At 36.9% G+C, this 18,823-nt stretch overlaps 1 protein-coding gene across 1 annotated transcript in view; it reads left to right on the top strand.

The window, feature by feature from the left end:
- The window catches only part of LOC148032220 (Rho GTPase-activating protein), an 84,241-nt gene extending 74,959 nt beyond the window's left edge, over nt 1-9,282 (top strand). The window contains exon 5 of the mRNA XM_087684053.1: nt 8,710-9,282. Within this exon, the coding sequence (XP_087540179.1) occupies nt 8,710-8,766 (57 nt within the window). The 3' untranslated portion in view covers nt 8,767-9,282. The remainder of the gene's footprint in view (nt 1-8,709) is intronic.
- Nucleotides 9,283-18,823: the final 9,541 nt, after the last annotated feature.

Consider the following 18,823-nt stretch of genomic DNA (forward strand, 5'->3'; position numbering starts at 1 on the left):
GCCCGAGAGATATGGCTAGAGCTTGATCAGATGTACAATCGTATGACCATCATGAAGCGAGTTCGTTTGAAAGTGCAAATGCTAAATATGAGTGTCAACAAGTCATCTTCTATGTGGGAGCATATTAACAAGTTGAGGCAACTTCAGATGCAGGTACAAAGCACAAGGAAGGTGATCACTTTTAAATACATGGCGATAACTCTTTTTTCACAGTTACCGCCCTCTTCAAGGCGGTTTGAGACTCTTCGATGGGAAGAGTTGGTCCCAATGGTTTTGGACCAAAAGAAGCAATTGAAAGAAACCAATGCTTCTAAATCAGAGGCCTTAGTTGATCAATCCTCTCAAAAAGGGAAGGACCAAAAGAAGAACAAACCCAAGAAGAACAAAAAAAAAGAGTTTATTTGTCATATCTGTGGCAAAACAAGTCACTAGAAGAAGGATTGCCCCAACAAGGAGAAGAAAGAGAAATCTCCAAAGGATTCCGGCTTGGTGGCTACTCCCTTGTCAACTGCTTTCCTTCACTTGGAGGTGGTTGAGCATTCGACCTTGACAGCTTTTGATGCTACGTTGACAGCCCCATATATTTGGGAGTGGATTCTTGATAGCGGTGCCTCTCAGCACGACTCCTTCTTCAATAGGTGTTTCTCATTTGCAACCTTCGCATGACTAGATTCTCATTAGTGATAGGTCGTCTATTCCTATACAAGGATAGGGAGACATGCATCTTATTCCAGATGGACAAGGTGATGCCCATACATCCAAGGTGCTTTATGTGCCGACCTTGGGGTACTATCTCTTTTTGGTACACAAGATTTGTGCTCTCAACCTTTTGGTCAAATTTGATGTGGATTCTTTTCGGATTCTTGATTGTGAACTGCAACAAGTTCTTTCTTCAAGTTATGAGAAGAATGGAGTCTTGCGGTCTTCTTCTACCTTAACTTCTCTTCTTCTTACCTCACAAACTCAATCCGAGCTTTGGCATGCTCGATTTGGCCACCTCAATTACGATTACCTTCAAAAGGCGTCAAAGAGACAGAGGTTTGTTGGATATTATGGTGAGCCAACAGCCTTGTGTATCTTGTATCCAAGGGAAGCAAACTCGTAATGTTGTTTCCAACAAGGCTTCAAGGCGGTCTTCAACATCCCTAGAGCTTGTTTCTATTGATCTTTGAGGACCAATGAGAACGGAGTCTTGTGGAGGGAGCTTGTATTTCATACAAATTGTGGATGATTACAACAAGATGACCTGGGCTTATTTCTTAAAGTTGAAATCGAAGGCTTTCTCCAACTTTAAGGATTGATTGCTCTTTAAGGAGAACCGATCGGATCGAAAGCTAACAACCTTACAATCGAATAAAGGCAAAGAATTTGTTTCTAATGAGCTTGCTTGTTTTTATACAGATCATCATATTCACCACGAGTTTGCAAATACAAACACCCCTCAAGAGAATGGCATAATAAAGCAGAAGAATCGCAATGTGATCGAGATGGCCCATACCATGATGGAGCACCATCAAACACCTCAGTGTCTATGGGTTGAGGTTATGGCTACTGCAATCCACATCCTTCATTGTTCCCCTACTTCCACTGTTGTTGGTATGACTTCATACGAGGCATACTTTGGGTCTAAGCCTGATGTTTCTTATTTCAAGGTTTTTGGGTGTGATGCTTATGTTCACATCCTGAAGTCACAACATGACAAATTTGAAGCGGCTTTCAAACAACAAGTGTTTGTGGGCTATAGCTCGCAATCTCACGGCTATTGATTGTATGATCCTATTAAGCAAGATGTCTATACGAGCCGTGATATTCAATTCGTGGAAGTTTTAACCTTAGAGGGGAATGAGGAACACCATGTTCTCGAAGATTCTCATGATAGCTGGGTACCAAGGACCGTTTCTCTAGAGCCTATGTCTCTTGAGGACTCTTCTTCGGATGAGGAGCTTAGTTCTTAGCCCCTAGATTCACTACTTGCTCCCCCGCCATCGGTGGACCTTTCAAAAACTTCAACAAATGGAGAGCAACAAGGCGAGATTCGGCCTCCTCGTTGGGCTCATGACACTCTTTGTGATGCAAGGATTAAGGGGATACCTAGGGAGTGACAGCCACAGGATGACCTATGGTGTTCTTGGAGGAACCAAGCACACCACACCGAGCTTGTTTACACTAATTATTGTTTGATGACTCGTGTCCTACAAGCCCATCTCCACAAAAGAGGCTTTACAACATGATCATTGGTGGAAAGAGATAAAGTAGGAGCTAAAGTCAATTGAGAGGAATGGCACTTGGTATCTTGTGCCAAAGCCTCCCTATGAGAAGATCATTGGAGTCAAAGGTTCAAGACCAAGTACTGCAGTGATGGCATATTGGACAAGCACAAGGCCCGCCTTGTTAAAGGTTTTGCACAGTGCCCAGGCATTGATTTCCATGACACTTTTGCCCCTACAGCTCAGGTGGCTACTATTCGCGTAGTTTTTGCCTTGGCTAGCAATAGGAGATGGCCGGTCTATCAATTGGATGTAAAGTCTACCTTCTTGAATGGGAGTTGAAGGAGAAGATCTATATTTCTTGGTTTCGGTTTTTCTAATGGTAAGGTGTACAACTTGAGGAAGGCTCTCTATGGCCTTAAGTAAGCTCCTGGTGCTTGGAATGAAAAGATTGACTCATTTCTCCAAGAGACATTGGGATATCGACGTTCCAAAGCCAACACCCAACTGTATGTACACACTTAAGGTGGAGGTCGTGTGTTGTTTGTCCTTTATGTGGATGACTTGATTGTGACAAGTGACCATACTCAAATGGTCAAGCAAATGAAAACACCACTTCATGAGAAGTTTGAGATAATAGATATGGGACTTCTTCACTTCTTTCTAGATCATGAGATCTATTTGACTCCGAGAGGGATCTTTATTTCCCAACAATGATATGTACAAGAGCTCTTGACTATGTATGAGATGGAGGGATGCAAGTCTTTTATGGCTCCTATGAACCCAAATTGGAAGGCTACAGCTCATTCCGATTCTCCTTTGGCAAATGCTACTCGCTATAGGCAATTGGTTGGCTCCTTGAACTGGCTTCTTAATACTCGTATTGACTTATGTTATACTGTAGGTGTGTTGGCCGAGTTCATGATTGAACCGAAGATGGTGCATTGACAAGTTGCTCAAAGGATTTTGTGGTTCCTATGGGGGACTCTTGATCTAGGGATCTATTATCCTGCTGGTACAAGTGCTACAAACTTGGTACTTACAAGATGGAGTGATTCAGATTGGGCTAGTGATGTGGATCATCGAAGGTCCACAACAAGTTATTGCTTTACCTTGGGTGTTGGTGCTGTTTCATGGAGCGGTAAGAAGCAACCCACGATTGCCCTATCTTCGACTAAGACGGAGTATCGAGCAACATCTTCTACTACTTTGAGACATTGTGGCTTCGTAGGCTCCTGGAGGAGCTTGGATGCCCACAAAAAGGTCCAACTGTTCTCTAGTGCAACAATAAGAGTTGCATTGCCTTGGCCAAGAATCTTGTGTTTCATGCTCAAATGAAGCATATTGAGATCCAGTACAATTTCATTCGAGAGAAGATTCTAGATGAGACCATTTCCATGGCCTATCGCAAGACAAAGGGCAATCTTGAGTGCTTGTTTACCGAGACGCTTCCCCAAGCTTTACTTCGGCAGTACTCCAGATCCCTTAGCGGTTGGACCATTGCAAAACAAAAGACAAGTTGGCAAACATGTTCACCAAAACTCTTCCTCACACCATTCTCAAACAGCATTCCAAATCCCTTAGCCGCATCCTATATCCAAGATCCCTTAGCCCATCCTATATCCAAGATCTAAGAGGGGATATTAGAATGGGCACCCCTTGGACTGGGCAGGCAATCTAGGTGAACAAGGACAGGTGGACAAGACACCAATGTAGGAGCATTTTGCCAATTGCAAGCAAAAGGTGACTCACAAGCTAGACCAAGGCAAGAAAAAGCCCTTTGCATGGGGTGAATAGGGCCAGATCAAGTTGAGTAGGCCTATCAATTAGCCTACCACTCTCGACTTGCCCCAATTGGTCAATTGTGGGCATGCCGAATGCATGCTTCTATCCTTTTTTTCTTAGCCTATTTAGGCCCATTGTAGGCTGCCTCCTAGTCATCATTTTTGTGTGCAAAGAGTGAGGTCTTCCAATTGTCACTACATGCCCAACTTGTACATTTTGGTCTTTATTCATCATTTCAATGCTTTGCTCTCTTTCAACATACTACAATCTCCTTCTCTCTATCTTCTCTTTGTGTTCAACACATTCAATCAAGCCGACTTGACGCTTCCACAATGCAACTCTAACAATGTAAAGGGCAGCCCAAAATTTTCCAACATATAAACTTGTCATGATTGTGTGAAGACATCTAATCAAGCAATGCTCGAGAGACCATATCCACACCAATGGATTATGGGATATCCCAAGTGTCAAGTGATCTCTCCCCAATAAACAACAATTCCATCTTGTCAACCCAAAGAACACTGGCTTCTCTTTGTACAACTGATGAAAATGACTTCTATATATTGATATGGAGGCCCAAGGCCAAGCTAAACAATCTCCAAATGGCCATTATTCTATCTAGATTTCTCCATCAATATCCAATAGGGAGAGCATTGGATGAGTCACCAATGCAAACAACAATAATAGCATTAGTTGGATCTCCAACAAAGTCTTTTTTTCTTTATAACGCCAATAATCTCCTCATGAAATTTCCGCTTGGCAATACTAACAATTTCACTTAAGGCGAATTCCACTTTACTATTTTCAATCCGCTCTTCTAGAACCTTCTTCAAATTAGTGGTAGCTATCTCAATGTCAAATTGCAATTTGTAACGTGGTTGCTTGCCTTTTAGTTTACTATGATTTTGCTTCTTTTCTTTTGATAGATTTTCCATAGACTTCTTAGGCGGGGGACTTGACAGGAGGTGAAGGTTGATTAGACTCAGGCCTACCACTCCTTGTTGTCCTCTTTGATGTCCTTGGATTCCCATCATCCCATTTTTTCTTTTTCTCTACAATAGCCTTGGTATTCTAGGCTTGGCAAGATATGCATATACAAAGAAAGAATCAATAGGAGTATCCCATCTCGTTATTTACCAAATATAGTTCCTTGCCTTATTCAACTCATCTCCAAGAATCTTCACTTTCTCTTCAGTATGCATTGCAAATTTAGATGCGACCAAGGTTTCGTTTTCTTGCCATAGTTATGTATCCAGAATCCCTCTTGTTAATATTCTCAATTTGCAAGTCAAAGATTGTAGCCTCTACTACAACATTATTCAGATGCATTTTTAGTAACGATTTCATCTATCAGTTTTTGGATACCACCTTTTTTGAAGTTCAGATTAAGTGGCAATCCAATTTTACACAGAAGAATTTTTTCATCTTTGAAGAAATAAAGATTTTTATCCAAAGCATCTTTATATGTCTCACAGTTTTTGCGTTCATGCTCCATACTGTTGCAGCAAATATATTCATGTACAAAGCCTTCATGAGTTTGAAACTTCAATCTTGTAGGCTGTCCTTTTTCTTTTAATTTTGCTTTTATTTGTAAGTGCATTTCACCAACTCATCTATTACATCATCCTTCACTGGAGTCACGGCTACTCAAATTTTGCAACTTTGTCATAGCTAACCCTTTGTTGGGCTTTGCAACCCACTCCAAGAAGGTTCTCTTTGGGACTGTTGGCCTTGCATTTTCTATAAAGTTTTCATCTTTTAGTGCTTTCTTGAAATCATTCCATATGGTTTCTTGACTTGTGTAAATTTCATTTATGTGCGGCTTGAGTTCATGAATCGCAATTGGCGAAAAATATTGATCCATCTGGTTTGTAGGAATCCCAAAAAGGTTTACTTTGTTTACCATAGACCTTTAAATACTTTAATACATTTCTGGCATCAAATAGTTTCACTTTGTTTTTTACAGCCTAAAATGCTTTTGTCACAATTGATTCAAGCTTAGTAGTAGCTTGTTGTTGTTGTTGTTGCTGTTGATGCTGTTGCTGTTGTAATTGCAATTGTTTTTGTTGTAGATACATATTGAAGGTTTGAAGCAATTGCCTTATATCATCTAATTGCATTATATTATTCACCATGTTGCATACCTCTTTCTTTGACCTTAGTAGGGACTCAAGTAAGAAGAGTTCAAGGCATGGAGAGAAGCTTTCAGTGATAAGAGATGAAGAGGGAGGAAAAGGGTTTCAAGTTATTAGATTGAACCCTAGGGCTATGGCTTGGCCGATAAATGTTGCTGGTGACATTAGGGATTAGCATTAATTAATTAGAGGCTTTTTGGAATAGCAAAGGAGATTGTGAATCTCAACTTCTACTCATTCCATTAGCAATCAAGTTAAAGAAATACTGAAAGGGGTGCTAGGTGTCCAATGTAAGATTATTAAGGTAATTTGTGCATTTCAAGCTATATTCATTTGTTGATTGCTGTAGTTAAGTGCTTAGTCAAGGAATTACCATTCTTTCCAAGAAGCAAGGATGGTTTCATGGTTCTTTCTTTGTCCTATGTTCTCTCTCTGTCTCCTTTTCTCCCTATTCACTTTTTTCTTTCAGTTGTGCACTCTCACAGATCATGCTCAGCACAGAGGAGAGATTTATGATGGCAGTGGGCTGCTGTAAATTAGTCTTAAAATGCCCTATTTTCAGCCATAGAAATTAGCCCGAGACTCTCCAAAGATCTGCCCTATTTTGTCCTCCCAAAGCAGCCTTGTTCATTCCCTATAGTGATCAGCCCAAAGTATACCCATCATGACCTATAGATCGAAGACAAGAAGCAAGCAACATGCAGTCCGAGAAATTTGGTATATCCTTGCTTCTTCTCTATTCTTGTCTTGTTTTCCTTTTCTCCTAATTGATAGAGTAGTCTTGTTTTTTCCCCTACTTCATTCCTAGCCCTAAACTCTATGCAGACAGGTTCACATAGTGTCCTCTAGTCTCTTTCACTCTTCACATATATATGTAAGATAGGCAGTGCAATCTACTGCCTATCCTGTCCCTTCAATTAAGTCATATGCATTTTTAATGTTAGTCTTCAAAGCCACATGACAACAGATCGTGGATTCCAAGTTAGTGGTGACCTATTGTCCCACAGAGGACATTGGAGGGGATCTCTTCAAGAAGCCTCTTCCATAGGCTTCTATGCTTCATCACATGAGGTATTGCTTATACATGTATGGATTAGTGTGCATGCATACTCATGGCACGCTATGGATAACATTGCTGCAGTGAGTTACTGCATGTAAATATTATGTGCATGTATGTGTGATAATTCCAACATATGGTATTGTAGTGTGGGCCATGTATCGCATGAATAGCCCTTGCATGTGCTACAGGGCGTAGCTGCAATTGAGGGCTTCTGGAATGAGAAGGTTAGAGATAGAAGTTGTGTGATTGAGTAGTTTCCCAACTCGTGAGAGGTGGTCTAAAGTGGCTTGACAAGTGTCCAGGGCCCAGAAAAAGGGACATTGGCCAAAAATGGATGAAAGAGACGAATGTGACTAACACTCAAACAGAGCTCCTAATGTCCCTTATTGAGTCAATGTAGGGCTCATGACTAGGAGAGGACCATGGCTGCTAACACAAAGACCTTCTATGCTGAACTTCGATACATCGTTGTAAACTGATTCATACTTCCATGTCGATTCATGCTCTGGTGAGCTTCCTGATCTTACAAGTTCTGAACTAAAGAATTGAGTGAGAAGTATACACTGCCGTCCAGTATTATATGCCACAAGGTGTTCTTGCTATTCAAACAGAGTTTGACATACATTGGGGGTGTGGCCCACTAGGGAGAAAAGGCAGTTGGCTGGAGGCTGTGCTTTGTTTGTAAGGATGGTGTCCATAGCAGGGAAAACAGCAGATTGCAACAATATTCCACAAGACCTAAGCAAGATTGGTGGCACAAGGAATCGAGCAGGTAGGATTGAAGAACCAATTGGCAGCAGTCATATCCTGATTTAAGGCAGCAGGATCATCCAATCATGGCTAATCATGGTAGTCCTATGCCTACATCAGTGTCCACAGCTTTAGTGTATTTTGACGGCCAGAATTTCAAAATCCCAGGTCGAATATTCATGTCTTAATGAAAACTAGCAAAGAGATCTCCCATTTTAGTTATTAAACTGACAAAAAACAAGAGAGAACTGGCCCAATTCTAGCTGTTCCTTTTATCTATTGGTCGGGAAAACCATTTTTCCTGAGAACTGGCCTACATATTACAGCAGATAATGGCTAGCTGGTACACTGCTCTCTAGTTCTATGCTTCTTCCAAGCCTTTCCGAAGAAAATGTGTGTGGGGGGACTTCATGTTTCTATCCAGCATTGCAACTTCTGTGTACACGGGATGATCAGCATGCACATCGATCCTCTTGGGTTTCAGTCTTTTACGGAGACTTTCCGTGTTTCCTCTGCATCAGTGTGGGTGGGTTTGAGAGCTTCACATGTTCCAATGAAGACCTCTACCGATTCAAGCTAGCCCCTTTTTGCAGGGCAAGCATTGACGCTTCTGTTGAATCAATGAAGAATGATGTATTACCATCTAGATTAACGTTTTTATAAACCTATGTGTTATATGGGTGACGCCCTATGTCTTTCAATGCTTGATGAGAACGAACTGGCTACACAACTTGGCAGGACGATGATCTTATGTGTTGTTTTGTACGTGCAGGATAGCGGTAGACGCTCCAAGAAGACCAAAGGAAGGCGACCACGAAAAAGGAAATGAAAGTTAGACACGAGCTTCCCAAGGCATGTTCTTATGGTACCTAACTAGGATCCCCAATATACTTCTTTACCTTAATGCGTGATGGGTATCACTCGGTAACAAGATTGTGGTGTAATGGTGTCATGGTTCAAGCGTGGGTTGAGTTACAGGCTTGCGTGAGTTTGAATCTTGTATCCTATATCCTTTGAGCCATATTAGCAGGGGCAATAGGGGCATGCTATTGTTGCAAGACCATTGCCCTTTTATTTTTTTAGAGAGAGAGAGAGAGAGAGAGAGAGAGAGAGAGAGAGAGAGAGAGAGAGAGAGAGAGAGAGAGAGCATTATTTTTTAATTTTCTAAAATAAATTCTTTTCTAAAAGTAAGATATCCACACATTTCAAGTTTTGTGAACTCTACATGCTCATCAAGTTGTATAATTGTGGTATCATATCATGACCACCCTTGGGTGCTAACTTGGTCTTATACAAAACAATATCACTATGCCACAATACCTTGCTTAACGTATTTTTTGGGTTTCCATCCTAAAATGTTTTGAGGACTCGACAATTGTGAATTTATTATTTTGAGGTTATCATTCACAAATTTACTATGAAATAGCTTAAAAGTTGAAGATTGGTTGTAATGAATTTTCATTTTATGTAGAGAGGAAATGCTTTGATGAGATGATATCTAGGCATATTAAAGCTTTTGCATTTTAGCTATTGGTAATAGGTTGTGTGGATCCAGGTGTTGTGGCTCCTATGGTTATTTCCACCATTGTATATATACCATGGAACTTACAATTGATATTTGTATCAAAAGCTTACTTGTCTAAGCTCATGGATTTGTTGGATGAGAAGATTAAAAGGTATATTTTGGAGCCTTTATCACTCCCTTATTTGAATACTTGTATCGTTGTATCAAAGAAAAATGGAACTTTGAGATTTATTTAGGATATGTAGCCATTTAATAATGTGACTATTAGGAATGTTAGTGCATGTCTTATAATCGATGAATTTGTAGATGCGTTTTTTGGCAAATCAATTTATTCCTTGGGGGACTTATATTCAAGCTATGATCAATTTTAGTTGGCAAAAGAGGGGTATTACCACTATATGTTAAAACATCCTTGGGCTTGGTGCGTATGTGCAATCTTTCTTAAGAAGCAACAAATTTAGTGACACATGATGAATGCTATGAATAAGGAGTTGAGAGATTATATTTCTCATTTGACTATGCTATTCTTAGATGTAATTATTAAAGGGTGTGTAGAGGAAGATAAAGATGAATAGTTGAATGATTGTGGTTGTAGGAAATTTGTTAGTCACATTTTCGATTATGAAAAGATTTTGGTTAGAATATAAGAGGTTTATCTTTATCTTTTTGGTCAAAAGTTTAATGTTTGAGTAGATGAAGTGCTAATTGTTGGTTATATATGTGGTCCTTATAGTAAAAGGCCATCTTTAGTGAAGGTTGATATAATTGACATGAAACAACAAACTTCCTCTTTTATGTTAGAGGCAAATGGGATTTTAGAGGCATGTGTATTCTTTTTTATTCGGATACCACATTTTGCACATGTGAATAATATTTACCAACTATTGCATAAGAGAAATAAATTCTAGTGGAAAAGAAAACACATAATGACCATGAGAAATTTAAAAGTTGAAGATTGCATCTACTTTAAGAAAGGTTGACTACTCAAATGGAGTCCCATTGTCATTACAATGGATGCCAATCTTATTAGCATTGGTTGGTCAAGATGATGAGAGAAACATGTATGTTAGGTTTGGAGCAAAGGTTTTAAACGAGACAAAGGAGATATTTGCAATTTAAGAGGCAATTATAAGGTGTTGTTACAACTCTTAAATGTGATAATGAGTATTTTATTGGTGCACATGTGCTAGTTGAGATTGATTGTTTGCTTTTCCTTTGGATGATCATAAGTTGTGCTATTTCAAATATTGCCATGTTGAGATAAATTACCTATATCAAGTCTCTAAATCTTGAGTTCAACATATTACAATGAAAAATAATTTTGTGACTAATATATTATCTAGGGTATGGTTTGAATGTGAGGATGAGATGATGGATGATGAGGTTGAATCCATAGTAAAAAATACATATACAATTGTTGAAAATAAATTGATAGCCATTGTAAATGTAGCTACAATATTCATAAATGTAAGGATACCAATTAATATAGCCTACAATATAATGATTGGCAAATACAATAGTTAGAACCATGAGTACAACATCAAGAAAAGTGTGTACAACAATAGAAAAAGCATAGACGATAGATGAAAGTCACTACAAATGTTATGTTTTAGCATTGGAGATATTTCCAAAAGATTTATATGAGAGAACAGTTGAAAATTGGGTAGTACTTGAGTATATTAAAAAGGAAAGATAGATGTCCAGATAAAGAATTCAAGAGAATTAGGAGAAAGTTTATGGATTTTTCTTAAAGGATGGTTTTTCTTGAAAAAATCCAAAGAGAATGAAAGATCTCCATTGCGAGTTGTTTACAATGACATGGCTTCTCAAATTTGTAGATTATGCAAGATGAGACTTTGGGTTGGTCATAGAGGTGAATGGGTTGCTTTTGAGAAGATTGAAGAGAGATATTGGTGGAGGGTTGAGTAAAAGGATGTTTCATAGTTACTTATAAGATATTTCATTATTGAGACACAAAGATGCTTTACGATATATTTATCCTTTATCAATGCATTATAAATGAGTTGTTGATCTTGTGACCATGGCTTCAAGACTATGGAAATTGAGGACATTGTGCTTGCTTGTGAGAATCTTACTAATCAAATTGAAGGAAGAGCCTTGGGAAACAAGCTACAAATGTTACATGTAGGTTTCTTATTGAGTGAGTTTTGTCACTTTAGACGTGTTTCTCCAGATTGGGGATCAAACTTGCATTAATATCAACTTATAATCCGGAGGACAATGGAAAAAATGAGAGTTTTTGAATTGTCAAGGGATTAATAAAGGCATGTAGAGGTAGAGTTAGAGAGGTCATGATTACTTCCATATATATTATAGACCAATCATATTGCACAAATGTTAAAGGTGAATTGATGTATGGAAAAATCCATTAATGCAAATAGAGGTGGCTACTACATGGAGTGTCATGTTATGGGAGAACATGATGACTAGAGAAGATATACTAGCTTTAAGGATTTGTCAAGTGGAAAGATGGCCTGAAGACATAGATTGTAGTAGAAAGATTGAGGGTAGCTAGGCTTTGAAACAAAGATAGGTTTGATAAAAAGCATAGATTTAGACCAAGACTTATAGAGGGTGGAGACTTATGTATGATAGTAGCTTGGACAATTGATATAGTATCCTTAGGAAGGTTTTTGATATGGTTTGGTTCCTACATTGTTAAGTGGAGTTGAAAAGATGAGTGGGTTGCCTCTTACCCACCCAACTTTCAATCCTCACTAAGAGAGCTAAAGGACACCACCTAGCCAAAGGGAGGATGGGCTAGGACATCCTTTTTCTAAGTTAATAGAAACAACCAAAATACTTCACAAGAGAGAATTTATAGGCCATCTTAAGGAAAATGAAGATGATGGAAGGTTAAGAGAGGTGATGGTTCCTAATTTTTTCCATTAACATATATATGGCAAGTTTTACTTAATAAGTTTAAGTATGAATGTAGAGGGAGAATTAGAAGAGAGTACATATGGTCTAGATATCATATTAGAATATGAGAGAGAGGGAGAGAGATAAGAAGAGAGGGAGACAAGAGAAGAGGTAGAGGAAGCTTGCCTTTATGTATTCATGGAATGCTACATAAAAAAGAGACTCACTTATAGTTTACCTGAAAGAGATGGACTAGCGTAAGGATGCTCTTAGTGGTTCCTACTTGCTAGAGTTATTATAATTGAGAAGCAATGTAGCATATCTAGTGCTTGAAGAGCAAACTCAAAGTGATAAGATGTAGGGTTTAAGCTATGGGTAAGGCTCTTGATAGGGTTTTTGGCCAAATTTTGTGTAGAAATTTGGTTTGTAAAAAACCCGGATCATTAAGCATGTGTATGAGAAGGTTACCTATGCTCTTTGTGAGTTGGATAGGATATATGTAAAGATTTTAGTTGTAGAAAAGAGAATAAAACTATTTTAGATGAGATTTAAGTAAATATAAAGAGGATGGGAGCTTATTGATGACAATATAGAAAATAAATAAGAGGAAAATCATGAATATGATGAAGATAAAGAAGACAGGCTCTAAACATGTTGAAGACTATGAAGTTCGGTGGGGAGGAGGAGTAGGTTTAGAGTCGCTATGGTAAGAAGACAATAAGTATTGTAGCTACAAGTTGCAAAGTAGATTATTGCAATTTACAAGTTTGAACAACTTTAATATTCCAAAGTTTGGTATTGATTAGAGAGCCTTTGATGATGCACTACACATATAGAGTGTACATTCACACCTAAGAAAATACCTACCAAGTTTGTTGGCCAATCGATAACTATGCAAGGGATACATGCTTTCGAAAGGTCAATGTCTATAGTGGACTATGTGCAGGAAAATAGAATAGTAGTTTGTGTAAAGTTTTTAAAAGAGTAGACAACTTACAAAACTCGACTTTGGAATCTTTTAGAAAATTATAGTTTGGAACTAGGGCTATAGTTTTCATGTAGAAAGCTCAATGATTTAAGTAAAGGTCGAAAAGTTATGAGTAGTTTTATACATGTTTTTTTTTATTGATAAGTTTTTGAGAGAAGCTAGTAACTAATCATGGTGGGTGGAAAGCATTGGTTGAAAAGCACTAACCTCAATATTGAGTAGTGTCACACATGTCAAAGGATGTGCATGTTTAGAGGGGGTGGATGTTGTGTGATACCAATGTCGAATGGATGAAATAGTGAAAGAGTTCACCTTTACTGGGAGTTCACTTATACACTTAATGACACTTGTTGGATTGTTTGCATGCATGAGGAGTTTGGTTCAGTGTGACTGGATATGAAGATTTAACAAGTATCTTACATGCTTAGTGGAACTTTAGTCTTCTTTATGTTACTTGACAAGTTAATGTGGTCCATGCTCAAGTTTAGATGTCTATAGGACACTTTAGACAAGAAGAGTTTTACCTAGCCTTACACACTTTTAGGGACTTTAGAAATGGGCATTTTGGATTGGATAAGAGTAAGGAATTGAGCACAAGTTCATGAAGAATAAGGGTTCCATTTGCAGGGAATTCGTTGATCAAAACTATGAAGGTAAAGGAAATGGGAGATATCTCATGTTTTTTGTTCATGAAGAGAAGTAATTCCTAGCTTGAAGAGAGAGACAGTCCTTGGAGGTCTTTTATGGAGTAATTTATAGTAGATCACTATTGTAATATAAGACATATAGGCTAAATACTATAATCCATAGCTTTGGCAATCAAAACCCTTTTAATCCATGTTTCTTCTCTTACCTATAGCTATCTTGGTGAGACATAGTATGGATAGATTTGAAGATTTCTTGATTTAGTATTGTAAGGTCTTGATGTAAGAGTTTATTTTGGGTTGCAATAAGTGTCTTCTGAAAGCTCCAACATAGAGCTTTTGGATTTATGTGGGTTGCTTTGTCTTGAATGAAATTCATCTATATGCAAACTTTGTTTCTAGAAAAGGGTGTCTTAATTTTGAATCATGTGTATAACAATTGGATTGGTACATGCACATGATATTTTTGATTTATCATCTCAAGTTGAGTTGTCATCTTATGGAAATTATCTTAAGCTATCATCTCAAACTTCTTTGAATTGGATTTATGTATGTTGTATGAGGTTTGAATTAAGACTCCCCTATAGCAAGATTTTTGATATTTCTTATGTTGCTATTGTAGAACACATTTTCTTTCAGATATTTTGTATCGCTCTTCTCCATAACTCTTCATATTGAATCCTTGTGATTAAGGCCTTTCATGTAAAAAAAAGATATGGCAGCCTAGCACCACGATATGTGGAAATATCATGTGCCTTGCATGAAGGGTCCATGGGACCAACACAAATACCAATGTCTTTTTGATTATTCATTTTCAAATATAATTTGAAAAATAATCCACATGCCTCTTGATGGTTTGCTCTAAAGGCAAGTTGGAGTGCTCTTAAAATCATCCAACTTTTGAAAATCACTAACTCTCAACTAGTATGGATAGAATGTGCACACGAGCCCCCTTCCTATTGGTCCACCTCAAATCTTTTGTGATTAGGAAGGAGATTAAACACTAAGCTAAAGGGCCTTTTTGAGTCCATATTTTCTCTTTTTTGAGTTTATATTTTGCCCTAAATCCTCATCTAGTATGAGGAGCATCATCCATATGTTCAACAGATGTTAAAATTTCATGTATCCTTCTAAAACTTGGGGAGATTGGGATGACATGGCACCATCTATTATTCTCCATCATTGGTTGAAAGTCACATGTTGAAGAAAAATTAGAAACATATTACAATTAAAATTTTATAAAGTGAGCAACATTAAGACAATTGTCATTGTGTGTTAAATGCTTTGGTCTTGATGCCAAGGATAGTGTATCCAATGAGTGTTTTTCCACACATCAAATGCATAATCTTAGATAGTGGTTTTTCTATATTGTAACGCAAGCTAAAAACTTGGCTATCAAATTATGATGTATGCGACATTCTTTCGAAGCTTCAAATGATATTTTAAAATATGATTCAATATAAATTTTGGATTCCAAATCTTTATGTATACCCTTGTATTTTGCGATAATGCAACAAGGTCTACCATTAAACATTCTCAAATCTTCTTATGTACTTGGAGTATACATTTTCTCTTTCTTCTCTTATATTCACACTTTATATTTTCATGTGTCAACCTATATTCTTGCTTGTACTTTATTTTTAGTGGGTCCGCTTGTATAATCAATGCTTACTTTATAGTTGGTAAGGATTTGCCACATACATTTAAATCTACCAAACACATTTTAGAAAATATACATAACATATTTAGCCTTGTTTAATATTGTTTATAAATGCATGTGAAAGTTGCAATGGAAGTGTGTTTAGCTATACACATATATTATCATGAAAATTTTCAACATACCATTGCTAAAGTTATGTAAAAAATTGCACTTGCTATTGGTGATTGGTGAAGTACATGTAGGCTATGACACAGGGTCTTTTGATGTGGGTCTAAGCACACTTATAGATATGCTTGTAAGTCTCTTTTCTAATGTAAGATATGTGTCAATGAGGCCATTTATTGGCCTAATCCCTTATAGTGTGAGTCTTGAAGTTGATGTGATACACTAAGATCACTAATACTTTTACCTATTGTTAGGTTACTTATTTTTTTACGTTCCATAAAAAAAATGAAAAATAAACAATGAATATTAAAATTGAGAGAAATTAGTAGGTAGAAGGATTGTTTTCATCAATATTTCCATCAAGCCATAAATCAATGTGTTTCTTTCCTTTAAATTGTGATATGTTACCCTTATCTTATCTAGCAATGCTTGACAAAATGGTAATATACTACCCTTATCTTATCTAGCAATGCTTGTGTATTTTTTAACAAGATATTGGTTCACATTAGAATATACTATAATGTGCTGTGTGAGAAAGAACTAAAGAGAAGAGGAGAGAATGATATTTCAAATGACCTAGAGGAAGAAATGGATGTGGTTTTGGTACCAAAATTTATTATCTAAGTATAATCTAGCGTGAAAAGCAAGAAACTCAAGAGAAGAGGAGAGAATAATGATTCAAATACTTACGTAAAAATAAATAAACGTGAATTTCATAGGAAAATGCGATTATAGTATGCTTAATCATCCAAAAAAGAAACGATAATGGATGACAAGTGATCCTTGACATGAGTTAAGGACTTAGGCATTTTAATGATTGATCTCTTATACAAACCATATATTCTTTCATCAATCACATTTGAATGACTAGATTTGGAGGTTTCATTCTTCTAAAACCTCAACTAATTGACAACTTAATCATTTTCTTACAACTTCCTTATTTTGAGGCATTTCTAACTTGAATAGTTTTTGTTGCATTATAAAATATACAACCTTTGGAAGCTAAAATTTGGCTTACATAAAAGATAAGAGAACTCCAAGTTGCCAAACAATATCCTTTGTTGTATTACAAATTACCATTAGCTTACATAAAACTTTGAGAGCCAAATTTTTCATTGCATTATAAAGTGTAGCTACTACAACCTAAGATGGTGTGTCTCCACCACTATCCTCATCAAAGACTCACTTGTTCTTACTTCCTTTCTCTCCCTCTTCATTTCCTTATGCCTATAAAAACGATACATCTTACATATCAACAATAAGAAATGATTTTAATACTTATCATTAGAAACACATAAGATTAATAACTCAAAGCTTTGATACATACAAACTCATATTTCCATGATGCTCGTTAACTTGATTTGAAGTAATCTTACTTTCACATGTTTATGTTACCAATGTAAGGGTCATAAAAATTTCATATTGATATTTAGAAATCATGGCACTCCAAGTTCAAGTGAACAATGCAAGGATGATATTTTCATGTTTGCTTGTGTAATTACAAGAAAAGCTCATTCAAATGATGTAGTGTCATGTGAGTTTTGTTATTGTAAGGGTCATAATATGTCAGATTATTTAAAGTGTGTGGACCTTTCACATCTATTGAAATGGATGTCAAGCTATTAGTCTAAATCCAAGAAAAAACTTCAACAGATTTATTCATAGAAAATGGTTGATATGCTCATTGAGTAAGGCTTCACAAACACAATACTTATGCTTGTAGGGGTATTTAGGTTCTCATGTTATATATGTTAGCCATACACCTAGATGCATGAAAATGGTTTGATTGAGACACCATTAAATGAAAAATTATTAGGCCAAAAGAAAAGAAATTCTATTGATGAATGGATCATAACTTAACTTCTTTAAAAAAAGATGTATAACTTCATGAGAGGCATGAGGGATGAGGAACTTCAAGAATGTGTATTTCATGTCAAGAGTGGTATGGATAATGTGATGGAAACAATAGGTGGAAATGCATAAAGTGATGTGGCATGGAAAATGACTCTAATAGTATGATAGCAGGATAAAGGTTACAAAAATAAGGGGATTCCGTTTGCTTCAATCTTAAAAGAAAGATTGTAATGTTAGTTGCAGAGTCATGTTTAACTAAAGATGTTCTCTATAAGAGCTTTGACTAATTCTACTTTACCATTCATTGCGAGTGTAAACGAATTGAATGCTAAAGGTTAAGTAACTTTCACAACAAAAATTCTTTGCATAATTGTCTAGTGTTATTTGATTGTGCTTTGCCTAAACCTCTTAATCCAAAGGTGATAAGGCACCATTGAATTGCAAGAGGAGAAGTCAAACCCATGTGATTCTCTATTGCTCTTAATATATCCCAATTGTTTGATAGTGCTCATTGAGATGATCAATAATGTTCGGGGTTGAGGAATCTTCTTGGTTTTAAATGGAAGATGTACATATCTCTTCCTTAATATATGGGTTTTACATGAAAAAAGAAAGATGACGGTTGAGCGCATCCAAGTTTGTCAAAGTATGGGGTCATCAAATCCTTTTAATTGGGAAAGGCCTTCTCAATATTTAGCATACATTATATTCACATCTCTAGTATTTTTCCAAGGCCTTCAAAAAATATAGCATATATTATATTCACATCTCTACTATGTAATAATATATATTGATATCTCTACTGTGTAATGACTGTAACTTTAGTCCCCCTAATCTCGATTCCCTCGTAAATGTGCAATGAAAGGCTTCTTGTAAAATTCAATTGGCCATGAACATCGTGGAACTAACAAGGAAACTTTTTCTAACTTCAATTGAGGGGATAGATAGACCTGATTCAAAGTTCTAGAAGCATTCTTTTGTTGTGGTTAGACAGGTTTGAAAAGAGAAATGGGGATATCCAACTCGAGTCTTTCAAATGGGGTTTTCTAACTCGAGTGGAGCCCAAGTTTGAAAACAATAGTGGGGTTTTCTAATTCGAGTGGAGCCCAAAGTTTGAAAAGAATAGTGGAGTTTTTGAAAATGCACCCAACGAGGGTTGAGAAAACA

Source organism: Lygodium microphyllum, chromosome 8, assembly GCF_053477565.2.
Source record: "Lygodium microphyllum isolate KBCC chromosome 8, Lygodium_microphyllum_v1.1.10, whole genome shotgun sequence".
Taxonomy (NCBI): domain Eukaryota; kingdom Viridiplantae; phylum Streptophyta; class Polypodiopsida; order Schizaeales; family Lygodiaceae; genus Lygodium; species Lygodium microphyllum.